Source organism: Nycticebus coucang, chromosome 16, assembly GCF_027406575.1.
Source record: "Nycticebus coucang isolate mNycCou1 chromosome 16, mNycCou1.pri, whole genome shotgun sequence".
NCBI classification, from domain to species: Eukaryota; Metazoa; Chordata; class Mammalia; order Primates; family Lorisidae; genus Nycticebus; species Nycticebus coucang.
Genome location: NC_069795.1, coordinates 11,908,889 through 11,930,936, shown reverse-complemented (window position 1 = coordinate 11,930,936; position 22,048 = coordinate 11,908,889). Strand labels below are relative to the sequence as shown.

Below are 22,048 nucleotides of genomic sequence, written 5' to 3'. Positions count from 1 at the left end.
CCTTAGCCTCCTGAGTAGCTGGGATTAGAAGAGCATACTACAACGCCTGGCTACTTTTTCTATTTTGTCTCACTCTTGCTCAGGCTGGTTTAGAACTCTTGAGCTCAAGCAATCAGGAGCTGCCTCAGTCTCTTAGAGTGTTAGGATTATAGGTGCCAGCGTCTGGGCGACTGTTTTAAGATTTACTGATAACAACTCTATGATACAAAAGAAATGCTCAGTGCCTGTGGCTCCAGCGGCTTAAGGCACCAGCCACATACACTTGAGCTGGCGGGTTCGAATCAAGCCCGGGGGCCCGCCAAACAACGACGGCTGCAACCAAAAGATAACTGGACGTTGTGGCTGGCACCTGTAGTCCCAGCTACTTGGGAGGCTGAGGCAGGAGACTCGCTTGAGCCCAGGAGTTGGAGGTTGCTGTGAGCTGTAATGCCATGGCACTCTACCCAGGGTGACAGCTTGAGGCTCTGTTTCAAAAAAAACCCCATTTGTACCAGAATCTTTATTGCAGCCCTATTCATAATTGCTAAGTCATGGAAAAAACCCAAGTGCCCATCGATCCACAAATGGATTAACAAATTGTGGTATATGTACACCATGGAATACTATGCAGCCTTGAAGAAAGATGGAGACTTTACCTCTTTCATGTTTACATGGATGGAGCTGGAACATATTCTTCTCAGTAAAGTGTCTCAAGAATGGAAGAAAAAATATCCAATGTATTCACCCCTACTATGAAAACTAACTTAGGACCTTCACATGAAAGCTATAACCAAGTTACAACCTAAGAACAGGGGGAAGGGGGAAAGCGTGGGGAGGGAGGGGGGACATGGGTAGAAGGAGGGGGATTGAAAGGATCACACCTGTGGTGCATCTTACAAGGGTACATGTGAGGCTTGGCAAATGTGGAATGTAAATGTCTTGGCAAAGTAACTAAGAAAATGTCAGGAGGGCTATGTCAACTAATGAGATGTAAATGTGTCAAATATTCTATGAACCAAGTGTATGGTGCCCCATGATCATATTGATGTACACAGCTTTGATTTAATAAAAAAAAAAATTAAAAAAAAAAAAAAAAAAACCCCAAAGGTGGCACCTGTGGCTCAAAGGAGTGGGGCACTGGCCCCATGTGCCGGAGCCGGAGGTGGTGGGTTCAAGCCCCCCGCCCCAAAACCAAAAAACAAAAACAAACCACCTTTCCGACATTCTCTACTTTTTCCTTTAAGAGATATCTCCAATTCCCATGAAAAGTGGGAAGATTTAGGATGCTGAAAAAAAATTACTTTTTTTTTTTTTTGTTTGTAGAGATGAAGTCTCACTTTATCGCCCTCGATAGAGTGCCCTGGAGTTACACAGCTCACAGCAACCTCCAACTCCTGGGCTTAGGTGATTCTCTCGCCTCAGCCTCCCGAGTAGCTGGGACTACAGGCACCCACCACAACACCCGCTATTTTTTTGTTGCAGTTTGGTGGGGGCCGGGTTTGAGCCCACCACCCTTGGTATATGGGGCCGGCGCCCTACCCACTGAGCCACAGGCACTGCCCCAAATAACACTCCTTAATGATTTTCCCTGCTCAGACTCTGCTGAGAGTATCCTTACAATCTCAAAGCACAGGGAAGAAGGGAAGAGCATTCCTTTATCTTCACAGTGAAGAGGAAGCCACATCTCACCTGTTCCAGATATTAAGACAGCCACTCTTGCCTTTTTTTGTTGGACAGAAATGTGATTTTTCAGGGAGCCATTCTGCAACACTGACCGATTTATTTGCATGCTTTCAATCAGATTCTGGACTTTCACACGAGGGGAACCTTTGTTTCAAACATATCCATAAATAAGTAAAGAACAATTGTGAATTAACAGGAATAATGTAAAGAAGAATATTTTATGAAAACTTTAGAATACATTTTAGTCTAAAAAGATATGCAGGGATTAAAATGAATAACAGGTTTGTATCAATATTACTTATTCATAAAAACTTCCTGAAGATAGACATACATAATCAGCTATGTCAATTAAGAGCTATAAAGCACATCACTACACTCAAGTATACTGCGGATATATTATGCCTGCCAGTGTTGTGCCCACTCCCCAAATCTTGCTGGCAAGACCGTCCATGATAGTTCTGTGACCTCTGGGTCTCAGGGGTAAGCATGTGACCCAGCAAAATTATTCAAAGATTTGTATGGGATGTTGAAGAGTGTCTTTCTTTCTTGTTGTAATATAAGGTGAAGGACATTCTCTTTCTGATATTTGGAGAACTTGAAGATGAATCCTACATAATAGAGGAAAGGCAGATACAGGCAAAGTCAACCAGCTCTGACATTTTTGTCAGCTAATCTAAGTGGATTTTCTGCCACTGCCAAGTTCTAGCACTTGTAGAAGAGTGCTGACTAATGCACTACTTGTTAGGGTCCTTGCTCACTAGTCCTTAAACTGAGCTGGATCACAAAGCAGACCCACCAGGTCTTGTGTGCAGGGAGATTACTTGGGAATCCTGTGGGGTGTGGTTGTGGATATGTGAACAGTACACAGAGTTGCCACAGTCCTGAGGCAGAAAGTAAGAGATATGCAATGTCCCCGGGCTGGGTAGTAAAGATAGTTTCCATAACAATGGCTGGAATAAAAGGCAGCAGAAACCATGAGGCACGGTACAGTTATATTTAAGATTATACACCTAAAACCAAGTAAGGAGCCATTACCTTCAGGACGTGCAACCACACTACCAATAACCCAGGCTTCTTCCTTGTGCTGCTGAATATCTCCCAGAACCTGCTCTGTCTGATCCTTTGATATCACAAGGGCAGCCCCAACTCCACAATTAAATGTTCTGGCCATCTCTTCTGCAGAGAGGTGTCCTTCCTGCTGCAACCATGAGAAGACCTTGGGGATACTCCATGTCCGGGCATCTGAAAACAGAGAAGAATTGTTTGATTTATCTATTGTCTGATACAAAGTATAAAAGCATACAAATACAAGAAGATACAGAAATGGCAATCAGGTTGTGCTGTTTTATATAAGGTAAAATTATAAATTTGCCCTTCAAAAGTATTTTTTTTGGAACCTTTTGTGCCTTATAAGGAATGCTTTCAGTTGACTTGGCTAGTATTCACAAATCAGTAAGGTTTTATGCTGCATTAACTTGATCCCTAGAAACTCCCTAATGGAGTAGAGGTGCTAATAGCTGAATTGCAGGAAGGCTGGCATACCATCCTTCTGTGAATGTTTACCTGAGTCTTTTTTTTTTTTTTTTTTTTGTAGAGACAGAGTCTCACTGTACCGCCCTGGGGTAGAGTGCCGTGGCATCACACGGCTCACAGCAACCTCTAACTCTTGGGCTTACGCAATTCTCTGGCCTCAGCCTCCCGAGCAGCTGGGATTACAGGCGCCCGCCACAACGCCCGGCTATTTTTCTGTTGCAGTTTGACCGGGGCTGGGTTTGAACCCACCACCCTCGGCACATGGGGCCGGCGCCCTACTCACTGAGCCACAGGCGCCGCCCTGTTTACCTGAGTCTTTGTGATAACCAAAATACACCTTAAGTACAACGCAAAACTAGATGACTTATACGCAGATCTGGAGGAAATGACATAGCATTCAAGAAAAGTTACACAGCACAAAAGGTTTAAGATCAACCACCCTGCCCCTCTCATACTATTTTACAATTTAGGCTTTTTTTTTTTTGGCTGGAGCCAGGTTTGAACCTGCCACCTCTGGTATATGGGGCTGGTGCCCTACTCCTTGAGCCACAGGCACTGCCCCCGTACAGTTTAGGCTTTTTAGGCTGGCTATAGAAACATATCTTCTATTATCACAAATAAGAAATTAAAAATGTCAACAGAATTTATTAGGTAAAGGCCTATATACATATACACATGGAATTCCTGAATAATAGGCATGGTGGCTCATGCCTGTAATCCTAACCCCCTGGGAGGCTGAGGTGGGTGGACTGCCTGAGCTCAGGAGTTTGAGATGAGCCTGAGCCAGAGCAACACCTCATCTCTCTTTAAAAAAAAAAAAAGTGCCCTTAGCATGGGCGGCTCACACCTATAATCCTAGCCCTCTGGAGGCTGAGGTGGGTGGACTGCCTGAGCTCACCGGTTGGAGACCAGCCTGAGCCAGAGTGAGACCTGGTCTCTAAAAATAGCTGGGTGTTGTGGCAGGCACCTGTAGTTCCAGTTATTCGAGAGGCTGAGGAAAGAGAAATCGTTTGAGCCCACGAGTTTGAGATTGCTGTGAACTATGATGCCATGGCACTCTGCCCAGGGTGACAAAGTAAGACTCTATCTCAAAATAAATAAATAAATAATTCCTGAATAATAAAAGAATTTGGATAATTCTTTGGAATCTGCAGTTACATGATCTGATTTAGAAAAAAATATTCTAAATTAAATTACTTATGATGGACCAGGAGAAGTGACTCACACTTATAATCCAAGGAGTTTGAGACCAGCCTGATAACACAGAGAAACTCTATATAAAATAGATAAATTAGGCTAAGAGTTGTGGTGGGCACCTATTCAGGAGGTTGAGGCAGGACGATCGCTTGAACCCAGGAATCTGAGGTTGCTGTGAGGTATGACACCATAGCACTCTAGCCCACATGACAGGGCAAGATTCTGCCTCGGAAAAAAAGCACATTGCATGTTTATGAATCTTCTCCCCTATTAGATTTAATTATGTTTCTACTAGCTAGGAAATGTCCGTTCTTTTTTTTTTTTTTCCTTTCACTCTGTTGCCCTGGCTGGCAGAGTGCCAAGGCATCATAGCTCACAGCAACCTCAAACTCCTGGGCTTGAGCACTCCCCTGGCTCAGCCTAAAAAAAAAAAAGACTGATAGGTTAAGAGCCTGGTTTCCACAATCAAACAAGTACTTTGCGAGTAATACACGTTTAAGTTTTTTTTAAAAACAAATTCTCACTCTGTTGCCCAGGCTGGAGTGCCATGGCATCAGCCTAGCTCACAGCAACTTCAAACTCTTGGGCTCAAGCCATCCTCCTGCCTCAGCCTTTCAGGTAGCTGAACTACAGGTGTCCACCACAATGCTTGGCTAGTATTTCTATTTTTAGTAGAGATGGGGTCCTGCTCCTGCTCAGGCTGGTCTCAAATGCTTGAGCTCAAGTAATCTTTCTGCATTGGCCTCCCAGTCTGGTCTACAAGTTTAATTTTCTTTTCTTTTTTTGTTTGAGACAGAGTTTCGCTTTGTCACCCTTGGTGGAGTGCTGTGGCGTCTTAGCTCACAGCAACCTCAAACTGTTGGATTCAAGTGATCCTCTTGCCTCAGCGTCCCAAGGAGCTGGGACTACAGGTACCTGCCCACAATGCTTGGCTATTTTTGTTATAGTTGTCATTGTTGTTTAGCAGGCCCGAGCCAGGTTTGAACCCGGCAGCACCAGTGTATGTGGCCAGTGCCCTAACCACTGAGCAATAGGTGCCAAGCCTACAAGTTTAATTTTTAATGTTGAAAATTCCTTACTTAGTTCAGGCATGGTGGCTCATGCCTGTAATTCTAGTGCTCTGGGAGGCTGAGTTGGGTGGAATGCTTGAGCTCAGGAGACCAGCCTGACCAAGACCCTGTCTCTACTAAAAAACAGAAAAAAACAAAAAACAAAAAAACTAGCAGAGGGTGGTGACACATCCCTGTAATCCTAGTTGCTTGAGAGGGTGAAGCAAGAGGATTGCTTGAGCCCAGCAGTTTGAGATTCACGGAAGAAAGCTTAGATACAAGGGGTTATTTGGGGTTTTTTATTAGGATACAGACATTTATATAACTGAAAACATTCCAGGAATCTGGCTATATATCTACTCCAATTTGCTAATAAGACAACAATTATGTTAATATTACATTATGTCAATATTGGTGTGCTAGAGCCAGCTTGCATAGGCTGTTAAACAGAGCCCCCCCCCCCACCTTTTTTGAGACAGAATCTCAGTATGTCGCTCTTGGTAGAGTGCCGTGGTGTCACAGCTCACTGCAACCTCAAACTCTTGGATTTAAGCGATTCTCTTGCCTCAGCCTTCCAAGTAGCTGGGACTATAGGTGCCCGCCACAACGCCTGGCTATTTTTTGGTTGTAGTTGTCATTGTTGCTTGGCAGGCCCAGGCTGGATTCGAACCTGCCAGCTCAGGTGTATGTGGCTGGCACCTTAGTGGCTTGAGCTACAGGTGCCAAGCCAGTTGTCATTGTTGTTCAGCAGGCCTGGGGCTGGTTCCAACCCACCAGCCTTGGTGTATGTGGCTGGTGCCCTAAACCACTGGTCTATGGGAGCCGAGTCAACAGATCCATTTTTTTTGAGACAGAGCCTCAAGCTCTTGCCCCAGGATAGAGTACCATGGCATCATACCTCACAGCAACTTCCAACTCCTGGGCATAAGCGATTCTCTTGCCTCAGTCTCCCAAGTAGCTGGGACCACAGGCACCCACCATGATGCCCGGCCATTTTTTGGTTGTAGTTGCCATTGTTGTTTGGCAGGCCCGGGCTGGATTTGAACCCGCCAGCTCTGGTGTATGTGGCTGGTGCCTTAGCCGCTTGAGCTACAGGAGCCGAGCCTATAGATCTATTTTTTAAATTGGCTATGGTGAGAGCATTCACACTACAGAAATTAGAAAATGTATAAATCAGGCCTATCTCCTTTCCCCATTTATCAGCAGCCCACTGTCTTCACTATCTGAAGAGGATGATGAAGGAGGCGTTCTTTTTTTTTTTGGTTGCAGTTTGGCCGGGGCCGGGTTTGAACCCGCCACCCTCAGTATATGGGGCCGGCGCCTTACCGACTGAGCCACAGGCACCGCCTAGAAGGAGGCGTTCTTAAAATTGTTTATGCCCATTCTATCCAAGGAATGTCTCAAACCACTAATTTAACCCTTCTATGAACTGTTCAACTCTTTTTTTTTTTCTTGAGACAGAGCCTCAAGCTGTTGTCCTGGGTAGAGTGCAGTGGCATCACAGCTCACAGCAACCTCCAACTCCTCAAGTGATTCTCCTGCCTCCGCCTCCCAAGTAGCTGGGACTACAGGTGCCTGCCACAATGCCCGGCTATTTTTTGGTTGCAGCTGTCGTTGTTTGGCAGACCCGGCTGGAATTGATCCTGCCAGCTCAGATGTTATGTGGCTGGCGCCTTAGCTGCTTGAGCCACAGGCTCCGAGCTGGTTCAACTCCTTTTTAAGCTCATTCCATGCATCTGGGTAGGATTCCCATTCAGCTGGGCTGAGCCTTTCTGCTCTACACTCCTAACTAGGCTGAAATCCCATCTGACCACTCTCCTAGCTTACACTGCCCATTTCCTTACTCCTACACTACCTATTTCTGACTCTTTGGATTCTCTCCCAACTTCACATACTCTGACTCTACGATCAGCTCATCAAATCTCTCCTTTACCTACAACTGCATCTCCCTCATGAATAACTGCAAGATCTGCTTAGCCCAACTAGGTCTACCCATTAGTTTTTTGTTCTTGCTTCAAGCCCATACGGTAAGGTGTCCAAATTTCTTTCTATTCTGCCGCACACTGGAAGAATTAAGAGTTGTTTTAGGTTGTGCAGTAAATACACAAACACAAATGAAAACTGATTAGGAAAAAAAAAAAGTCCATGCATACTTTCTGTGACACCTGACACCACAGATAAGCAAAAAAAAAAAATCAACACAAAATCAGCACATGGCCTAAGGGCCAGAGGTTGGAAGAAAAACTACATAACCAGCTTCAACTTCACCTATGCTTTCAGTGCCACCTCCTTTCTCATTCTTGCTTCCGACTTTGACTTACTATTTACTCCTGTCTTCAGCCTCCCTCACTAGGTCTGCTCATGTAATCATGTACTTAACACTTTTTTTTTTTTTTTGCAGTTTTTGGCCAGGGCTAGGTTTGAACCCGCCATCTCCAGTATATGGGGCCGGTGCCCTACTCCTTTGAGTCACAGGCACCACCCATGTACTTAATACTTTATTGGAAATTTATTTTACATGAATTTCCTCCATTTCTCCCCCTTTAAACCAATGTGTATTTGTTAACTGTGATAGGTGGAACAGGTTCTCTGACTTTGTCTATTTATAAAGACAGGGAGGGAAAATCCTGTCTATCACTTTTGCCACATGCAAAAAATCATTCCCCCTTTTAACAGTAAGTTTCTCGAAATAGCTATCTCCACCACTCACTCTCCCCCGCCCACAACTATTATTTGGTAGGTGGCATCTATGTCTAACAAGATGCTTTTAAATCTAAATCTGAAATACATGGGCCTCTTTCTGGTCCTTATCCCAGCTCTCTGTGTTGCACCTGACATGGCTGACCAGTGTCATGTTAAAATCTTGCCTGGGTTTAATGATGATATTTTCCCATGGTTAATCCCTCATCACTCCGATTGTCCCCTTCAGTCATTCTACCTCCTGGAATAACCGTTTGGTGGCCCTACTTAATTCTCTGGGCTATATCCATTCTATGTGCATACCACAACTCAACTTATCTTTACCCTGAACCCTGGGCTTTTGCCCAGTCACCTTGGAATAAACACATTGCCGATTAAAAAAAAAGGTATTCTCGGGCGGCGCCTGTGGCTCAGTCAGTAAGGCACCGGTCCCATATACCGAGGGTGGCGGGTTCAAACCCAGCCCCGGCTGAACTGCAACCAAAAAATAGCTGGACGTTGTGGCAGGCGCCTGTAGTCCCAGCTACTCGGGAGGTTGAGGCAGGAGAATTGCTTGAGCCCAGGAGTTGGAGGTTGCTGTGAGCTGTGCGATGCCATGGCACGCTACCGAGGGCCATAAAGTGAGACTCTGTCTCTACAAAAAAAAAAAGGTATTCTCACTTCTATGCCAAACCTACTCTTCCTTCTATGTCACTGATATTAGCATCTACTCACCTGCTTAACTAGAAACCTGCGACTTCTTTTTTCTTCTAAGCATAAGATGATTCTCTAATCTGTCTCCCTTCTCAAAGCCTTTTATCTCCTATGTGGACTGATTAATAGCTACTATTTCCTTTCTTGGGCATGTAGGGTTCCATTTTGATAGAGCCTGAAGTTACCAACCGCTTGGATGATCTGCTTATAGCACTTCATCTTTATGAAAGCCAATTACATGAGAATATTTTATGCCTTATAAATGTAGACAGTGAAGCAAAAAAAAAAGCAACTTATTTCCCCCCAAACCTGCCAAAATTAAGAATTTTCCATATATGATCATATGTGTACCAACTACCCATAAGAGTTTTCTCACACAATGTATTTTTTCCCTTAACAATTTTCTGAACAAAAGTTCCTTTTAGTGATCTTTTTTTTTGAGACAGAGTCTCACTTTGTCGCCCTTGGTAGAGTCCTGTGGTGTCACAGCTCACGGCAATCTCCAGCTCTTGGGCTTAGGCGATTCTCTTGCCTCAGCCTCCCGAGTAGCTGGGACTACAGACGCCCACCACAATGCCTGGCTACTTTTTTGTTGCAGTTTGGCTGGGGTGGGGTTTGAACCTACCACCCTTTGTATATGGGGCCAGTGCCTTACTCACTGAGCCACAGGCGCGGTCCTCTTTTAGTGATCTTACCTAAATCAACCCCAAATTGCTGAGGGAGGACTCTGGGGATGTTTTCTAGCAATCCACCACCAGTAATATGGGCAAAGGCTTTGACATGTCCTGAACGTAGGACAGGTAACAGTGAACGGCTGTAGATTCTTGTTGGAGTTAGAAGTAAGTCTCCTGTATATTGGAGAGAAAAGCAAAAACTTAGCCTATGAATATAAAATGACATAAAAAGACCATGCTGATACACACCAGTTCTATAATGTCCAAGTAGCAGAACTACAGCATAATGTACTTCATTGCATTCTTGCTTTAAGTAATGAGAGACTAAACTCACTAAGTGGTTGCTCAGACATTCCCAAGCCAGTTTAAAGCTGAGTGAGCTCACCTAAAGTTTCATTGCCACAACCATCAGGTGCTGAAGAGGAGTACTGGAGGGAAGATTTTGCCACAATTTTCCTCACAAGGCTAAATCCATTACTATGAAGACCAGATGAAGCTATTCCAACAATAACATCCCCTTCAGTGATTTTTTCCAGATGAGGGAGTTTCTGATCTCGCTCCATGGCACCAATGGCAAAACCAGCTAGGTCGTACTCTCCAGGAGGATACATCTCAGGCATTTCTGCTGTTTCGCCTCCTAGTAGGGTAAGGCAAACACAAATAATCACATAATATTTTGGCCATATCCTATAAACATTCAATAAAATGTAAGCCATTATCTATTAATTTCCTAATATAATTTTCAATGGAGAATATGATCAGGGGAAGATAGCACTAGTTTCCACAAAGACTGAGATAAGGTAATCTCTATAGGTATGAACAAAGACTCTAAACATCACTACTTTCACAGGGTGAATACTCAGTTGAATAAAACATCATTTCTATAGCAGTTTAGTTTCATAAATGCTTTTATATTGCTGGGTTCAGTGGCTTACCCCTATATTCCTAGCACTCTGGGAGGCCGAGGTGGGTGAATTGCTTGAACTCAGAAGTTCCAAGACCAACCTGAGTGAGAACCTATCTCTTAAAAAACAACAACAACAAAAAAAACGTAGCCGGGGATTGTGGTGGGCGCCTGTAGTCCCAGATACTTGGGAGGCTGAGGTAAGAGAATTGCCTGAGCCCAAGAGTTTGAGGTTGCTGTGAGCTATGATGCCACAGCACTCTACAAGTGAGATTCTGTCCCAAAAAAGAAAAGAAAAGAAAAAGAAAGGCTTTCATATATATTTGCTCTTTTTTTTTTTGAGACAGAGTCTTTGTTGTCCCTAGTAGAGTGCTATAGCATCATAGCTCACAGAAACCTCACTCTTGGGCTCCAGGGATTCTCTTGCTCCAGCCTCCTGAGTAGCTACAACTACAGGTGCCAGCCACAACACCTAGCTATTTTTAGAGGTGGGGGGGGTCTTACTCTTGCTCGGGCTGGTCTCAAACCTGTGAGCTCAGGCAATCCACCTGCTTCGTCCTCCCAGAGTGCTAGGATTACAGGCACAGCCACCATGCCAGGCACATTTGATCTTTATAATCCATTTTCCAGGTGATGGTAGAAGTTTATTTTACCCAGGACTGTCCAACTCCAAATGCCCTGGCCTAAAAAGTATAACACAGTATATACTTTCATGTAAAGATGTAAGATACAGGCAGACAGTTTCCAAATTAGAAACTATGTTCTAAATGGTGGATGAAAGGCAATTTTTGGTTTTTGAAACTTGTCCACAGAAATGGTAACATAAAGAGGTAGTAATGTCCCTTTATCAATCTATAAATTTGTTTCGCTCAAAAATCTCATAGTTAAGCAATACTTCTACGAGAGTTGGGTGTATTTTATTCTTTATGTCACTTCTGTGGCTAAATTTGGCTTAAGTTAATATTTGGAATGCCACGAACCCATCTGCCTCTGCCATTGGGACAGTAAGGAAAAATAACCCTGCTGATTCTCCAATCTGTCTCTATGCTGAGGCTACTGAGGAAAGATGGGACATAAAAGGTGCCAAAGACTGGGGAGAAAGATAATAAGGGCTTCCTGATGATGTAGGAGGATGGGTCTAGGAACAAATCTTTGAGGCGGGGTTAGGGAGCACCAGCGTCCAAGGTTAAGTGTAATTCACTTATAGTTATTTTTTGAGACATGGTCTTGCTCTGTCACCCTGGCTGGAATGCAGTGGCATCACCATAGCTTACTGCAACCTCAAATTCTGGGCTTAAATGGTCTTCCTGCCTCCCAGCTAATTTTTCTATTTTGTGCTCTTCCTCAGATTTATCTCAAATTCCTGACCTTAGCAATCTTCCTGCCTTGGCCTCCCAAAGTGCTAGGATTTTAGGCTACTGCATCCAGTCCATGTAGTTTTACCCATATTTTATTTGCTGCATCTTACTATCTGGTCCAGTGGTTCTCAACCTTCCACCTAATGCCGCAATATATTTTCATTGTTACAAAGGGGTTGTGACCTACAGGTTGAGATAGTCTATCTTCCTATCTATATTGGCACTGAACATATTTATGGAACAAAAACAGAGTAAGAGAAAGGACACATGATTACAATGGGTGTTGATCATACCAAGGAGAGCACATCCAGCTTTTCCACAAGCTTTAGCAATTCCAGCAACAACAGCTTCAGCTGTACTGAGGTCAAGTTTTCCACAGGCAAAATAATCAAGGAAGAAGAGGGGCTCTGCTCCCTGTGCCAGAATGTCATTTACACACATTGCAACCAAATCTTGACCAATGGTATCATGTTTGTTGCACAGCTGGGCAATCTATAGAAGAATGATAAAAACATCTACATTAGGGAATAAGTACCAAATTCTATGTTGTGAATTTATCAATGGAGGCTAACAATACCACTGACTTCAAACAGCAGCTTTTAATATCTAAAGAGAAAAGGACACTAAAATCTGATAAGCTACTTGGTCTAAAAGTACTGTCTTTTCTTTTATCCCTTAAAATATCTTTGCATACAAATATAACCTAAACAAAAATTTGTTCTTAAAAATGTGCAGACATTTTGCCATATTACTCACTCTGTCGCTCTCAGTAGAGTGCTGTGGGGCTACAAATCACAGCAACCTCCAGCTCTTGGGCTTGGGTGATTCTCTTGTCTCAGCCTCCTGAGTAGCTGGGACTACAGGCGCCCGCCACAACACCTGGCTATTTTTTGTTGCAGTTTGGCGGGGGCAGGGTTTGAACCCACCACCCTTAGCATATGGGGCCAGTACCCTACCCACTGAACTACAGGCGCTGCCCCTTGGTATAGTTATTTTTAGCTCCTATATGTCAAGGAGGAAAAACATACATTTGATATACAGTAAATTCCTTATTTTTTATAACAGGCCTCCATTTACAAATGCGTCTAATTACCTTCAGTTTAGTTCCAACACCATCTGTTCCAGAGGCCAGAAGAGGATCTTTGAAACCAGCTGCTTTCAAATCAAAAAGACCAGCAAAACCTCCAAGGTCAACATCACAGCCTATTGGAAGGAAATTACTTGCTACATTTCAATAATTATTTAAACATAAACACCATTTCTTCATAAGAATGGCTAAATGAAATGCTGTTCCTGAGAATGGGAGACTACCATGTGCTCAAAGAAATGATCAAGAAAGTAATTAAATACTAAAGAAGCATACATATCCTTTTGAGTTTATCATACACAAGAAATGCTTTCCTTAATATTAGAGATGAGAAAGAAGACTATAGGTTTGGTGCAAGACTTATAGTAACCTGGCACTAATTTGCAAAATTCTCCTTTGTTAATGAAGCTCAAATCAATTCATAACGTGCAAGTTAATGAATTTCTTTCTTTCTTTTTTTTTTAATTGCTGGGGATTCATTGAGGGTACAAGAAACCAGATTACACTGATTGCATTTGTTAGGTAAAGTTCCTCTTGCAATCCTGTCTTGCCCCCAAAAGGTGTGGCACACACCAAGGTCCACCCCACCTCCTCCTTGCCTCTCTTTGCTCTTCCTTTCCCCACCCTTCCCTCCTTCTTTCTTTCTCTGCTCTCCCCTTTCCCCACCCCAACCGTGTCCTTTTTTTTTTTTTTTTGTAGACAGAGTCTCATCCTATGGCCCTCGGTAGAGTGCCATGGCCTCACACAGCTCACAGCAACCTCCAACTCCTGGGCTTAGGCGATTCTCTTGCCTCAGCCTCCCGAGTAGCTGGGACTACAGGCGCCCGCCACAATGTTCGGCTATTTTTGGTTGCAGTTTGGCCGGGGCTGGGTTTGAACCCGCCACCCTCAGTATATGGGGCCGGCGCCCTACCGACTGAGCCACAGGCGCCGCCCCCCGCCGTGTCCTTAATTGTCCTCATATTAAAATTGAGAACATAGGATTCATGCTTCTCCATTCTTGTGACGCTTTACTAAGAATAATGTGTTCTACTTCCATCCAGGTTAATACAAAGGATGTAAAGTCTCCATTTTTTTATGGCTAAATAGTATTCCATATACTATTCATATATGTGGTACATATACCACAACCTATTAATCCATTCCTGGGTTGGTGGACATTTAGGCTGTTTCCACATTTTGGCGATTGTAAATTGAGCTGTAATAAGTCTAGTGCAAGTGTCCTTATGAGAAAAGGATTTTTTTCCTTCTGGGTAGATGCCCAGTAATGGGATTGCAGGATCAAATGGGAGGTCTAGCTTGAGTGCTTTGAGATTTCTCCATACTTCCTTCCAAAAAGGTTTTATTAGTTTGCAGTTCCACCAGCAGTGTAAAAGTGTTCCCTTCTCTTCACATCCACGCCAGCATCTGCAGTTTTGAGATTTTTGTGATGTGGGCCATTCTCACTGGGGTTAGATGGTATCTCAAGGTGGTTTTGATTTGCATTTCTCTAATAAATAGGGATGATGAGCATTTTTTCATGTTTCTTAGCCATTCGTTTGTCTTCTTTAGGGAAGGTTCTATTCTTATCTCTTGCCCATTGACATATGGGATTATTGGCTTTTTTCATGTAGATTAATTTGAGTTCTCTATAGATTCTAGTTATCAAGCTTTTGTCTGATTCAAAATATGCAAATATCCTTTCCCATTGTGTAGATTGTAGATTGTCTATTTGCTTTGGTTGTTGTCTCCTTAGCTGTACAGAAGCTTTTCAGTTTAATTAAGTCCCATTTGTTTATTTTTGTTGTTGTTGCAATTGCGATGGCAGTCTTCTTCATAAAGTCTTTCCCCAGGCCAATATATTCCAGTGTTTTTCCTCTGCTTTCTTTGAGGATTTTTATTGTTTTATGCTTTAAATTCAAGTCCTTTATCCATCTTGAATCAATTTTTTTGAGTGGAGAAAGGTGCGGGTCCAGTTTCAGTCTTTTACAAATGGATATCCAGTTCTCCCAGCACCATTTATTGAATAGGGAGTCTTTCCCCCACGGTATGATCTTGTTAGGTTTATCGAAGATTAGGTGGTTGTAAGATATTAGTTTCATTTCCTGGTTTTCTATTCGATTCCAAATGTCTACGTCTCTATTTTTGTGCCAGTATCATGCTGTCTTGACCACTATGGCTTTGTAGTACAGCCTAAAATCTGGTATGGTGACGCCTCCAGTTTTATTTTTATCACCAAGAGCTGCATTAGCTATATGGGGGAAGTTAATGAATTTCTAAAGTATAGGATCACTTACCTGATCTAGAGGTAGCTTTTGCTAACGGCTTAATTTTCTTGACCAGCTCATTTCCCGCTGCAATGTCTACTCCAGATTCCTTGTAAGTTAGGCCCCTAATGAATTAAAAAAAAAAAATTACCTAAATGCCAGACAAAATTATTTTAATCATACAGTATTATTTAAAGCAGCAGACATCCCAAGTGGTTTTTACATCCCCTAAGGTGCTTGAATTTTTTTTTTTGTAGAGACTGAGTCTCATTTTATGGCCCTCGGTAGAGTGCCATGGCATCACACAGCTCACAGCAATCTCCAACTCCTGGGCTTAAGTAATTCTTTTGCCTCAGCCTCCCGAGTAGCTGGGACTACAGGTGCCTGCCACAATGCCCGGCTATTTTTTTGTTGCAGTTTGGCCAGGGCCGGGTTTGAACATGCCACCCTTGGTATATGGTGCCGATATATGGTGCCAGCGCCATAACGACTAAGGCACAGGTGCCGGGGCCCCATTGAAATTATAATTTAACTGGTGTAGGGCAGGCCCTGAGAATGGGAATGTTTAAACAACCTCCTCCGCTGATTTGATTGGCATTATCCCCATTGAAAACTATTGCTCTAACTTAATCATCTATTTCTTCTAGAAGTACTTCTCACAGGCTCCTAAATAGACCGAGTTTTTTTAAATGTTTTTATTATAGTAAAGTTACAACATAAATTTTACCATCTTTTATTTTTTTGTAGAGACAGAGTCTCACTTTATGGCCCTGGGTAGAGTGCCATGGCATCACACAGCTCAACAGCAATCTCTAGCTCTTGGGCTTACGCGATTCTCTTGCCTCAGCCTCCCAAGTAGCTGGGACTATAGGCGCCCGCCACAACGCCCAGCTATTTTTTGGTTGCAGTTTGGCCAGGGCCGGGTTTGAACCCGCCACCCTCGGCATATGGGGCCGGCGCCCTACTCACTGAGCCTTTTGAGACCGAGTGTTATTTTGTTGCCCTCAGTTTAGTGGCTGGCATCATAGCTCACAGCAACCTCAAACCCTTGGGCTCAAGCGATTCTCTCGCCACAGCCTCCCAGAGTGTTGGGATTACAGGCGTAAGCCACCATGCTTGGCCTCTTAACTATTTTCTTTTTTTTTTAAAGAGAGAGTCTCACTTTATTGCCCTCGGTAGAGTGCTATGGCGTCACAGCTCACAGCAACCTCCAGCTCTTAGACTTAGGTGATTCTCTTGCCTCAGCCTCCTGAGTAGCTGGGACTACAGGTGCCAGCCACAAGGTCCGGCTATTTTTTTTGTTGCAGTTTGGCAGGGGCTGAGTTTGAACCCACCACCTTCGGTATACAGCGCCACCCCTCTTAACTGTTTTCTAAGTGAACAGTTACAGTAGTATTAAATACATTCATAATGTTATACACCCATCACCATCAATCCAGCTCCATATTTCATCTTGTAATACTACAATTCTGTATCATTAAACAATAACTCCCCATTCCTTCCTCCCAAAGCCTCTGGCAGCCATTATTCTACTTTGATATATACTGATATTTCCCCGCCTTACTTAGTTCAATTTCAGTATGGGCAGGAAAGGAGTGCCAAAACCAAGTAAAAAATATAAAAATCAGGGTTATGCGACCTGCATACAAATATCCCTAAATAACCAAACTGAGTTATTTGGCTGTTCTTTTTTCTTCAAGATAAGAGTCTCACTGTTGCCCAGACTGGAGTGCAGTAGTGTTATAATAGCTCACTGTAGCCCCATACTCCTGCACTGTAGCAATCTTCCTTGCCTCAGCCTCTGGAGTAGCTGGGACTATAGGGGTACCACCACTCCTATCTTTTTAATTTTTTGGGTAGAGTCTCACTATGTTGCTCAGGTTGGTCTCGAACTCTTGCCCTCAAGCAATTCTCACACCGTACTCTGACAAAGCGCTATTACTGCAAACACTTCAATTCAAATTGAATTCGTATTGCAAAAATAAATAATTGTATCACTATCCTTATAACAGAGGACAGTTCAAACAAGATCAAGCACTATGAAAAAAGCAAAACTAGGTAATGATATTCAACGCACCATTTCCTTGTATGTAGGGCCAATAATTTGGAGCAGTACATTTAGAGCACAAGTTTGTGAATGATCCTGTTGATTCAGTAGTCTTGCCTTACAAACATGAGAACTGTGGCCTACCAGGATGCAGGACACATGAATAAACATGTAAAGTTTTATTAAAAACAAGCTACCAGGTAAAAATAAGAGTTAGAAGCTTTGGTAGGCAACTGAAATAGAGTCACTCTCAGATAGGAAAGAAAGTCCTACTGGTTCAAAAGTTTTTCTCCAGCAGCAATTAATGTTGTAGCATCTCATTTCCTTCATCTTTAAAGAACTCAGACCAGAAATGAAACTGCAGTCTGCTGAAATAAATTTATTTCAGTGGAATCTAGTCTTTCTTTCTTATTTTTCAGAGAGATTTCACTCTGTTGCCCAGGCTAGAGTGTCATGGTACCATAGCTCACAGCAACCTCACTCTTGGGCTGAAGTGATTCTCTTGCCCAAGCCTCCTGAGTAACTGGGACTACAGATGGTCGCCATAATGCCTGGCTATTTTTAGAGACGGGTCTCGCTCTTGCCTAGGCCGGTCTCCAACTACTAAGCTCAAGCAATCCACCTGCCTTGGCCTCCCAGAGTACTAGGATTACAGGCATGAGCCACTGACACCAGCCGGAATCCAGTCATTTACAATGAAAAATAAATTTTTAGCATGACACTTGAATTGTCTTGATTCTTAAAACATTCTAGTGTTAAAACTTCAAAAATTTGTCTCAGTAACAGAATAGCTTGAATTAAATGGTTAAAAATTTCTCATATTGTCCTACAATTTAGTTATCACCCATAAGTAAAGTTCATGAACAGCAAATGTAATATATTCTTAGAAAATCAAAACACCCACGCCTACAACTAAAAGTTTATTGTTCTTACAAGGGAATAGTTGTACATACCAACAATGAATCAATAAGAGGTCAAAAATACATTTCAGTAATAGATAACAAATGTAGTGATAACATGAGACCGTCAAAACGTACAGCATAATTAAATCAAGTTAATTAATTATGACCAATATTCCCATCTTAAGCACTTTGACAAAACCAGAAACTATGATTCAAATGTAATAATTTTTAACTGATAAAACTTAAGAAACAAACATCCTTAATGTGTCTGTGATTCTGATAACCTTTGCAAACAAAAGCTATTATAAAGTTTTTCTACTTAATTTGAATATTGCTATAACCAGTGTTGATTCAAATGAAATGCAAAACAAGATCAAATCAGCCCCATAGAGAGAAAAGAATACAGAATGACTTAGGACGGGGTTAATGAAATCTCTTACACAGTCATTTAGGCCAATTATGAAACAGTGCTATAACCAGCTCATTATGAGATTTTACCTGGGCTGCTGAAGGAAAGCTATTGCACGAAAGCCGATATCCTTCCTATAAATTGCTCCCTCAAACTTTATAGCAGCTAGTCCTTTCTTGGCTTCTTCAAGGGCTGATATGAGATTCTCCCGAATGGCTGTTACTGCAAGGACCCTACCCCCGTTAGTGACTATTTTGCCATCTTTGAGCTCAGTGCCTGCATGGAACACCTCTAGTCCTAAAGCTTGAGCCTCAGGAAACCCTGTAAGAGAGCAAACTTGACATGTGATTTAAAATAACAACAATATTTCACACTGACATGATTCATGATTTCCACAAGGTCTTTAAAAACTTTTACATCTTTATCTCATTTAAATATAAGAATACGATCAGGCAGGAATTAATAAAATATAATAGTAAATAGTCCCTTTCTTCTAAGAATGAGCTATTCTGTTTTAGGGTGACAAATGAAGTAACTAAGGCCTGAAAAGGTTGAGACTTAAAAATTTCTTCCTCATAAGAAGTAAAAAAAAAAAATCCCCAAACATTAATGAATGAATCCTGATCACACCTATCTGTTAAAGAAATTTCTTTTTATCATAGTCATTCAAGTAAAGCCACTTTCTTTCTTTTTAAAATAACCAATTAAGATCACTGCGATGTAGGATATACTTTTTTTTTTCTTCTTGAGACAGAGTCTCATTTTGTCGCTAAGCAATTCTATTGCCTCAGCCTCCCAAGTAGCTGGGACTACAGGTGCCCACCACTACGCCCAGCTATTTTTTAGGGAAGAGGTCTTGCTCTGGCTGAGGCTAGTCTTAAACCTGTGAGCTCGAGCAATTCAACCACTTCAGCCTCCTACAGTGCTAGTAAAACATATTCTTTTTTGAGACAGAGTCTATGTTGCCCTGGGTAGAGAGCCATGGCATCACATCTCATAGCAACCTCAAACTCCTGGGCTTAAGTGATTCTCTTGCCTCAGCCTCCTGAGCAGCTGGGACTACAGGCGCCTGCCACAACACCCAACTACTGTTTGGCTGCAGTTGTCATTGTTGTTTAACTGGCCAGGAATGGGTTGCAGAACCCGCCAGCTTTGGTGTATGTGGCTGGTGCACTTACTCACTTAGCTACAGACACAGAGCCATAAAACATACTTTTTTTTTTAGAGACAGAGTTTCACTTTGTCGCCCTTGGAAGAGTGCCGTAGTGTCACAGCTCACAGCAACCTCCAGCTCTTGGGGTTAGGTGATTCTCCTGCCTCAGTCTCCCGAATAGCTGGGACTATAGGTGCCCGCCACAACGCCCAGCTATTTTTTGTTGCGGTTTGGCCGGGACTGGGTTCGAACCTGTTACCCTCAGTATATGGGGCCGGTGCCCTATTCACTGAACCACAGGTGCTACCCCGTAAAACATATTCTTAAGTTATCTTTTCCTTAATTCTAAAATTTAAGACCAATTTGAATTAAATTAAGTTTTGGGGTCAGCCCCATATCCCTGGTTTCATTTTAAATTATTTTTAAATAATTTAACTAAGCTCTCAGATACAACTTTAACACACCATATTAGGCCACATTTTCTCAATTCTAAAATGATCACAGCAGATAGTTTCTTATTCTTCAATTTTTTGTCTTTTTCATTTTCCTTCTCCATTTCTTTTCTTAGCATTCTATTTGGTAGTTTGTTAATGTAATGCCTTGATTGTTTTTATAACACAAAACCATTCAATGTTGGCTTGGTGCCTGTTGCTCAGTGGTTAGAGCACTGGTCACCTACACTGAGGCTGGAGGGTTTGAACTTGGCCTGGGCCTGCTAAACAACAATGACAACTGCAATAAAAAAATAGCTGGGCATTGTGATGAGCGCCTGTAGTCCCAGCTGCTTGGGAGGCTGAGGCAAGAGAATCACTTAAACCCAAGAGCTGGAGGTTGCTGTGAGCTGTGATGCCATAGCACTCTACTGAGGGTGACAAAGTGAGACTCTGTCAGATAAAAACAAACAAAAAACCAAAAGCATTCAGTGGCTCTCAATAGCCACCATGCCTGCTGGTATTGGTAATACCCAATATTGCTCTGGTGGAAGGGACTATTATCACCTCAATCTTAGGAAAATTTCACCACTGCAAGGGATTTGAGTTCTATTTCATCTCTTTCTTTGTTCATTTTCAAAAAGCAATTAATAAAACACACTGTTAGGGTCCTGAGAGAGGCTGGACAGGGGTAGTGGAGGTCTCGCTTTGGATTTATGGCACCAAAACTTATTTGAAACACTGTTAAACGTAATTAAAGGTTTCACCTCCTATAAAGAGAAAAGGAAGAGAAGGATATGTGTTTGAAACTAAATTCTGCCATCCAAATGACTGTAGGGTGCATTATAAATTGTGTGTGTGTGTGTGAAGCCATACAAGTTTGTACCCATTTGTAATCATTCAGAAATCATAAAATTCATTTTATTGACGTAGTCTACACTAATGTTCTTCTGAGTCTCATAGATTTCCATTATCACTCCAGTTCCAGGGGGGTAAAAGTGAAAGGGTACACTGGGTGATACTCTGGAAACCTGATTAGGCCGCTTATGTTTTCCTCATGCCAAAAGGGAAGCAGATGGTTCTTTAAATACAGTAATTGTGGATATTTGAACATACATATCTAATAAGCAAGGTGGGTATATTAAGATCCTGGGCGTAAGGAAAATGCCAGGAAGGCTATGTTAACCAGTGTGATGAAAATGTGTCAAACTGTTTATAAAACCAATGTATGGTGCCCCATGATCGCATTTATGTACATAGCTGTGATTTTATATTAATAAAAAAAAAAAAAAAAGATCCTGGGTGTACACCCTTATAAAAGACCTTACCATGGGAAGGAGGAGGCCTAGTATATGGCACTGTCACTTTTCTTTTCTTTTTTTTTTTTGAGACAGAGCCTCAAGCTGTCCCCCTGGGGGGTGGTGGTGGTGGTGCTGTAGCATCACAGCTCACAGCAACCTCCAAATCCTGGGCCTCCTGCCTCCACCTCCCAAGCAGCTGGGACTACAGGCGCCTGCCACAACATCTGGCTATTTTTTGGTTGCAGCCGTCATTGTTGTTTGGCGGGCCTGGGCTGGATTCGAACCCACCAGCTCAGGTGTATGTGGCTGGCGCTTTAGCCACTTGAGCCACAGGTGTGGAGCCAGCACTGTCATTTTTCTTCTTTTTTTTGTAGAGACAGAGTCTCACTTTATGGCCCTCAGTAGAGTGCCGTGGCCTCACACAGCTCACAGCAACCTCCAACTCCTGAGCTTAAGCGATTCTCTTGCCTCAGCCTCCCAAGTAGCTGGGACTACAGGCGCCCGCCACAATGCCCGGCTATTTTTTTTTTTTTTTTTTTTGTAGAGACAGAGTCTCACTGTACCGCCCTCGGGTAGAGTGCTGTGGCGTCACACGGCTCACAGCAACCTCTAACTCTTGGGCTTACGCGATTCTCTTGCCTCAGCCTCCCGAGCAGCTGGGACTACAGGCGCCCGCCACAACGCCCGGCTATTTTTTTTTTT

General features: G+C 42.8%; 1 protein-coding gene across 5 annotated transcripts in view; it reads right to left on the bottom strand.

The window, feature by feature from the left end:
- GART (phosphoribosylglycinamide formyltransferase, phosphoribosylglycinamide synthetase, phosphoribosylaminoimidazole synthetase) overlaps positions 1-22,048 on the bottom strand; it is a 46,154-nt gene that overhangs the window by 9,071 nt on the left and 15,035 nt on the right. For all 5 annotated transcript variants that reach the window (XM_053564556.1, XM_053564558.1, XM_053564557.1 and 2 more), the window contains 8 exons: positions 18,551-18,782; positions 15,134-15,228; positions 12,864-12,973; positions 12,064-12,262; positions 9,894-10,145; positions 9,530-9,682; positions 2,698-2,904; positions 1,669-1,806 (listed from right to left, as the gene is read on the bottom strand). In XM_053564556.1, coding sequence (XP_053420531.1) covers positions 1,669-1,806; positions 2,698-2,904; positions 9,530-9,682; positions 9,894-10,145; positions 12,064-12,262; positions 12,864-12,973; positions 15,134-15,228; positions 18,551-18,782 — 1,386 coding nt within the window. The remainder of the gene's footprint in view (positions 1-1,668; positions 1,807-2,697; positions 2,905-9,529; positions 9,683-9,893; positions 10,146-12,063; positions 12,263-12,863; positions 12,974-15,133; positions 15,229-18,550; positions 18,783-22,048) is intronic.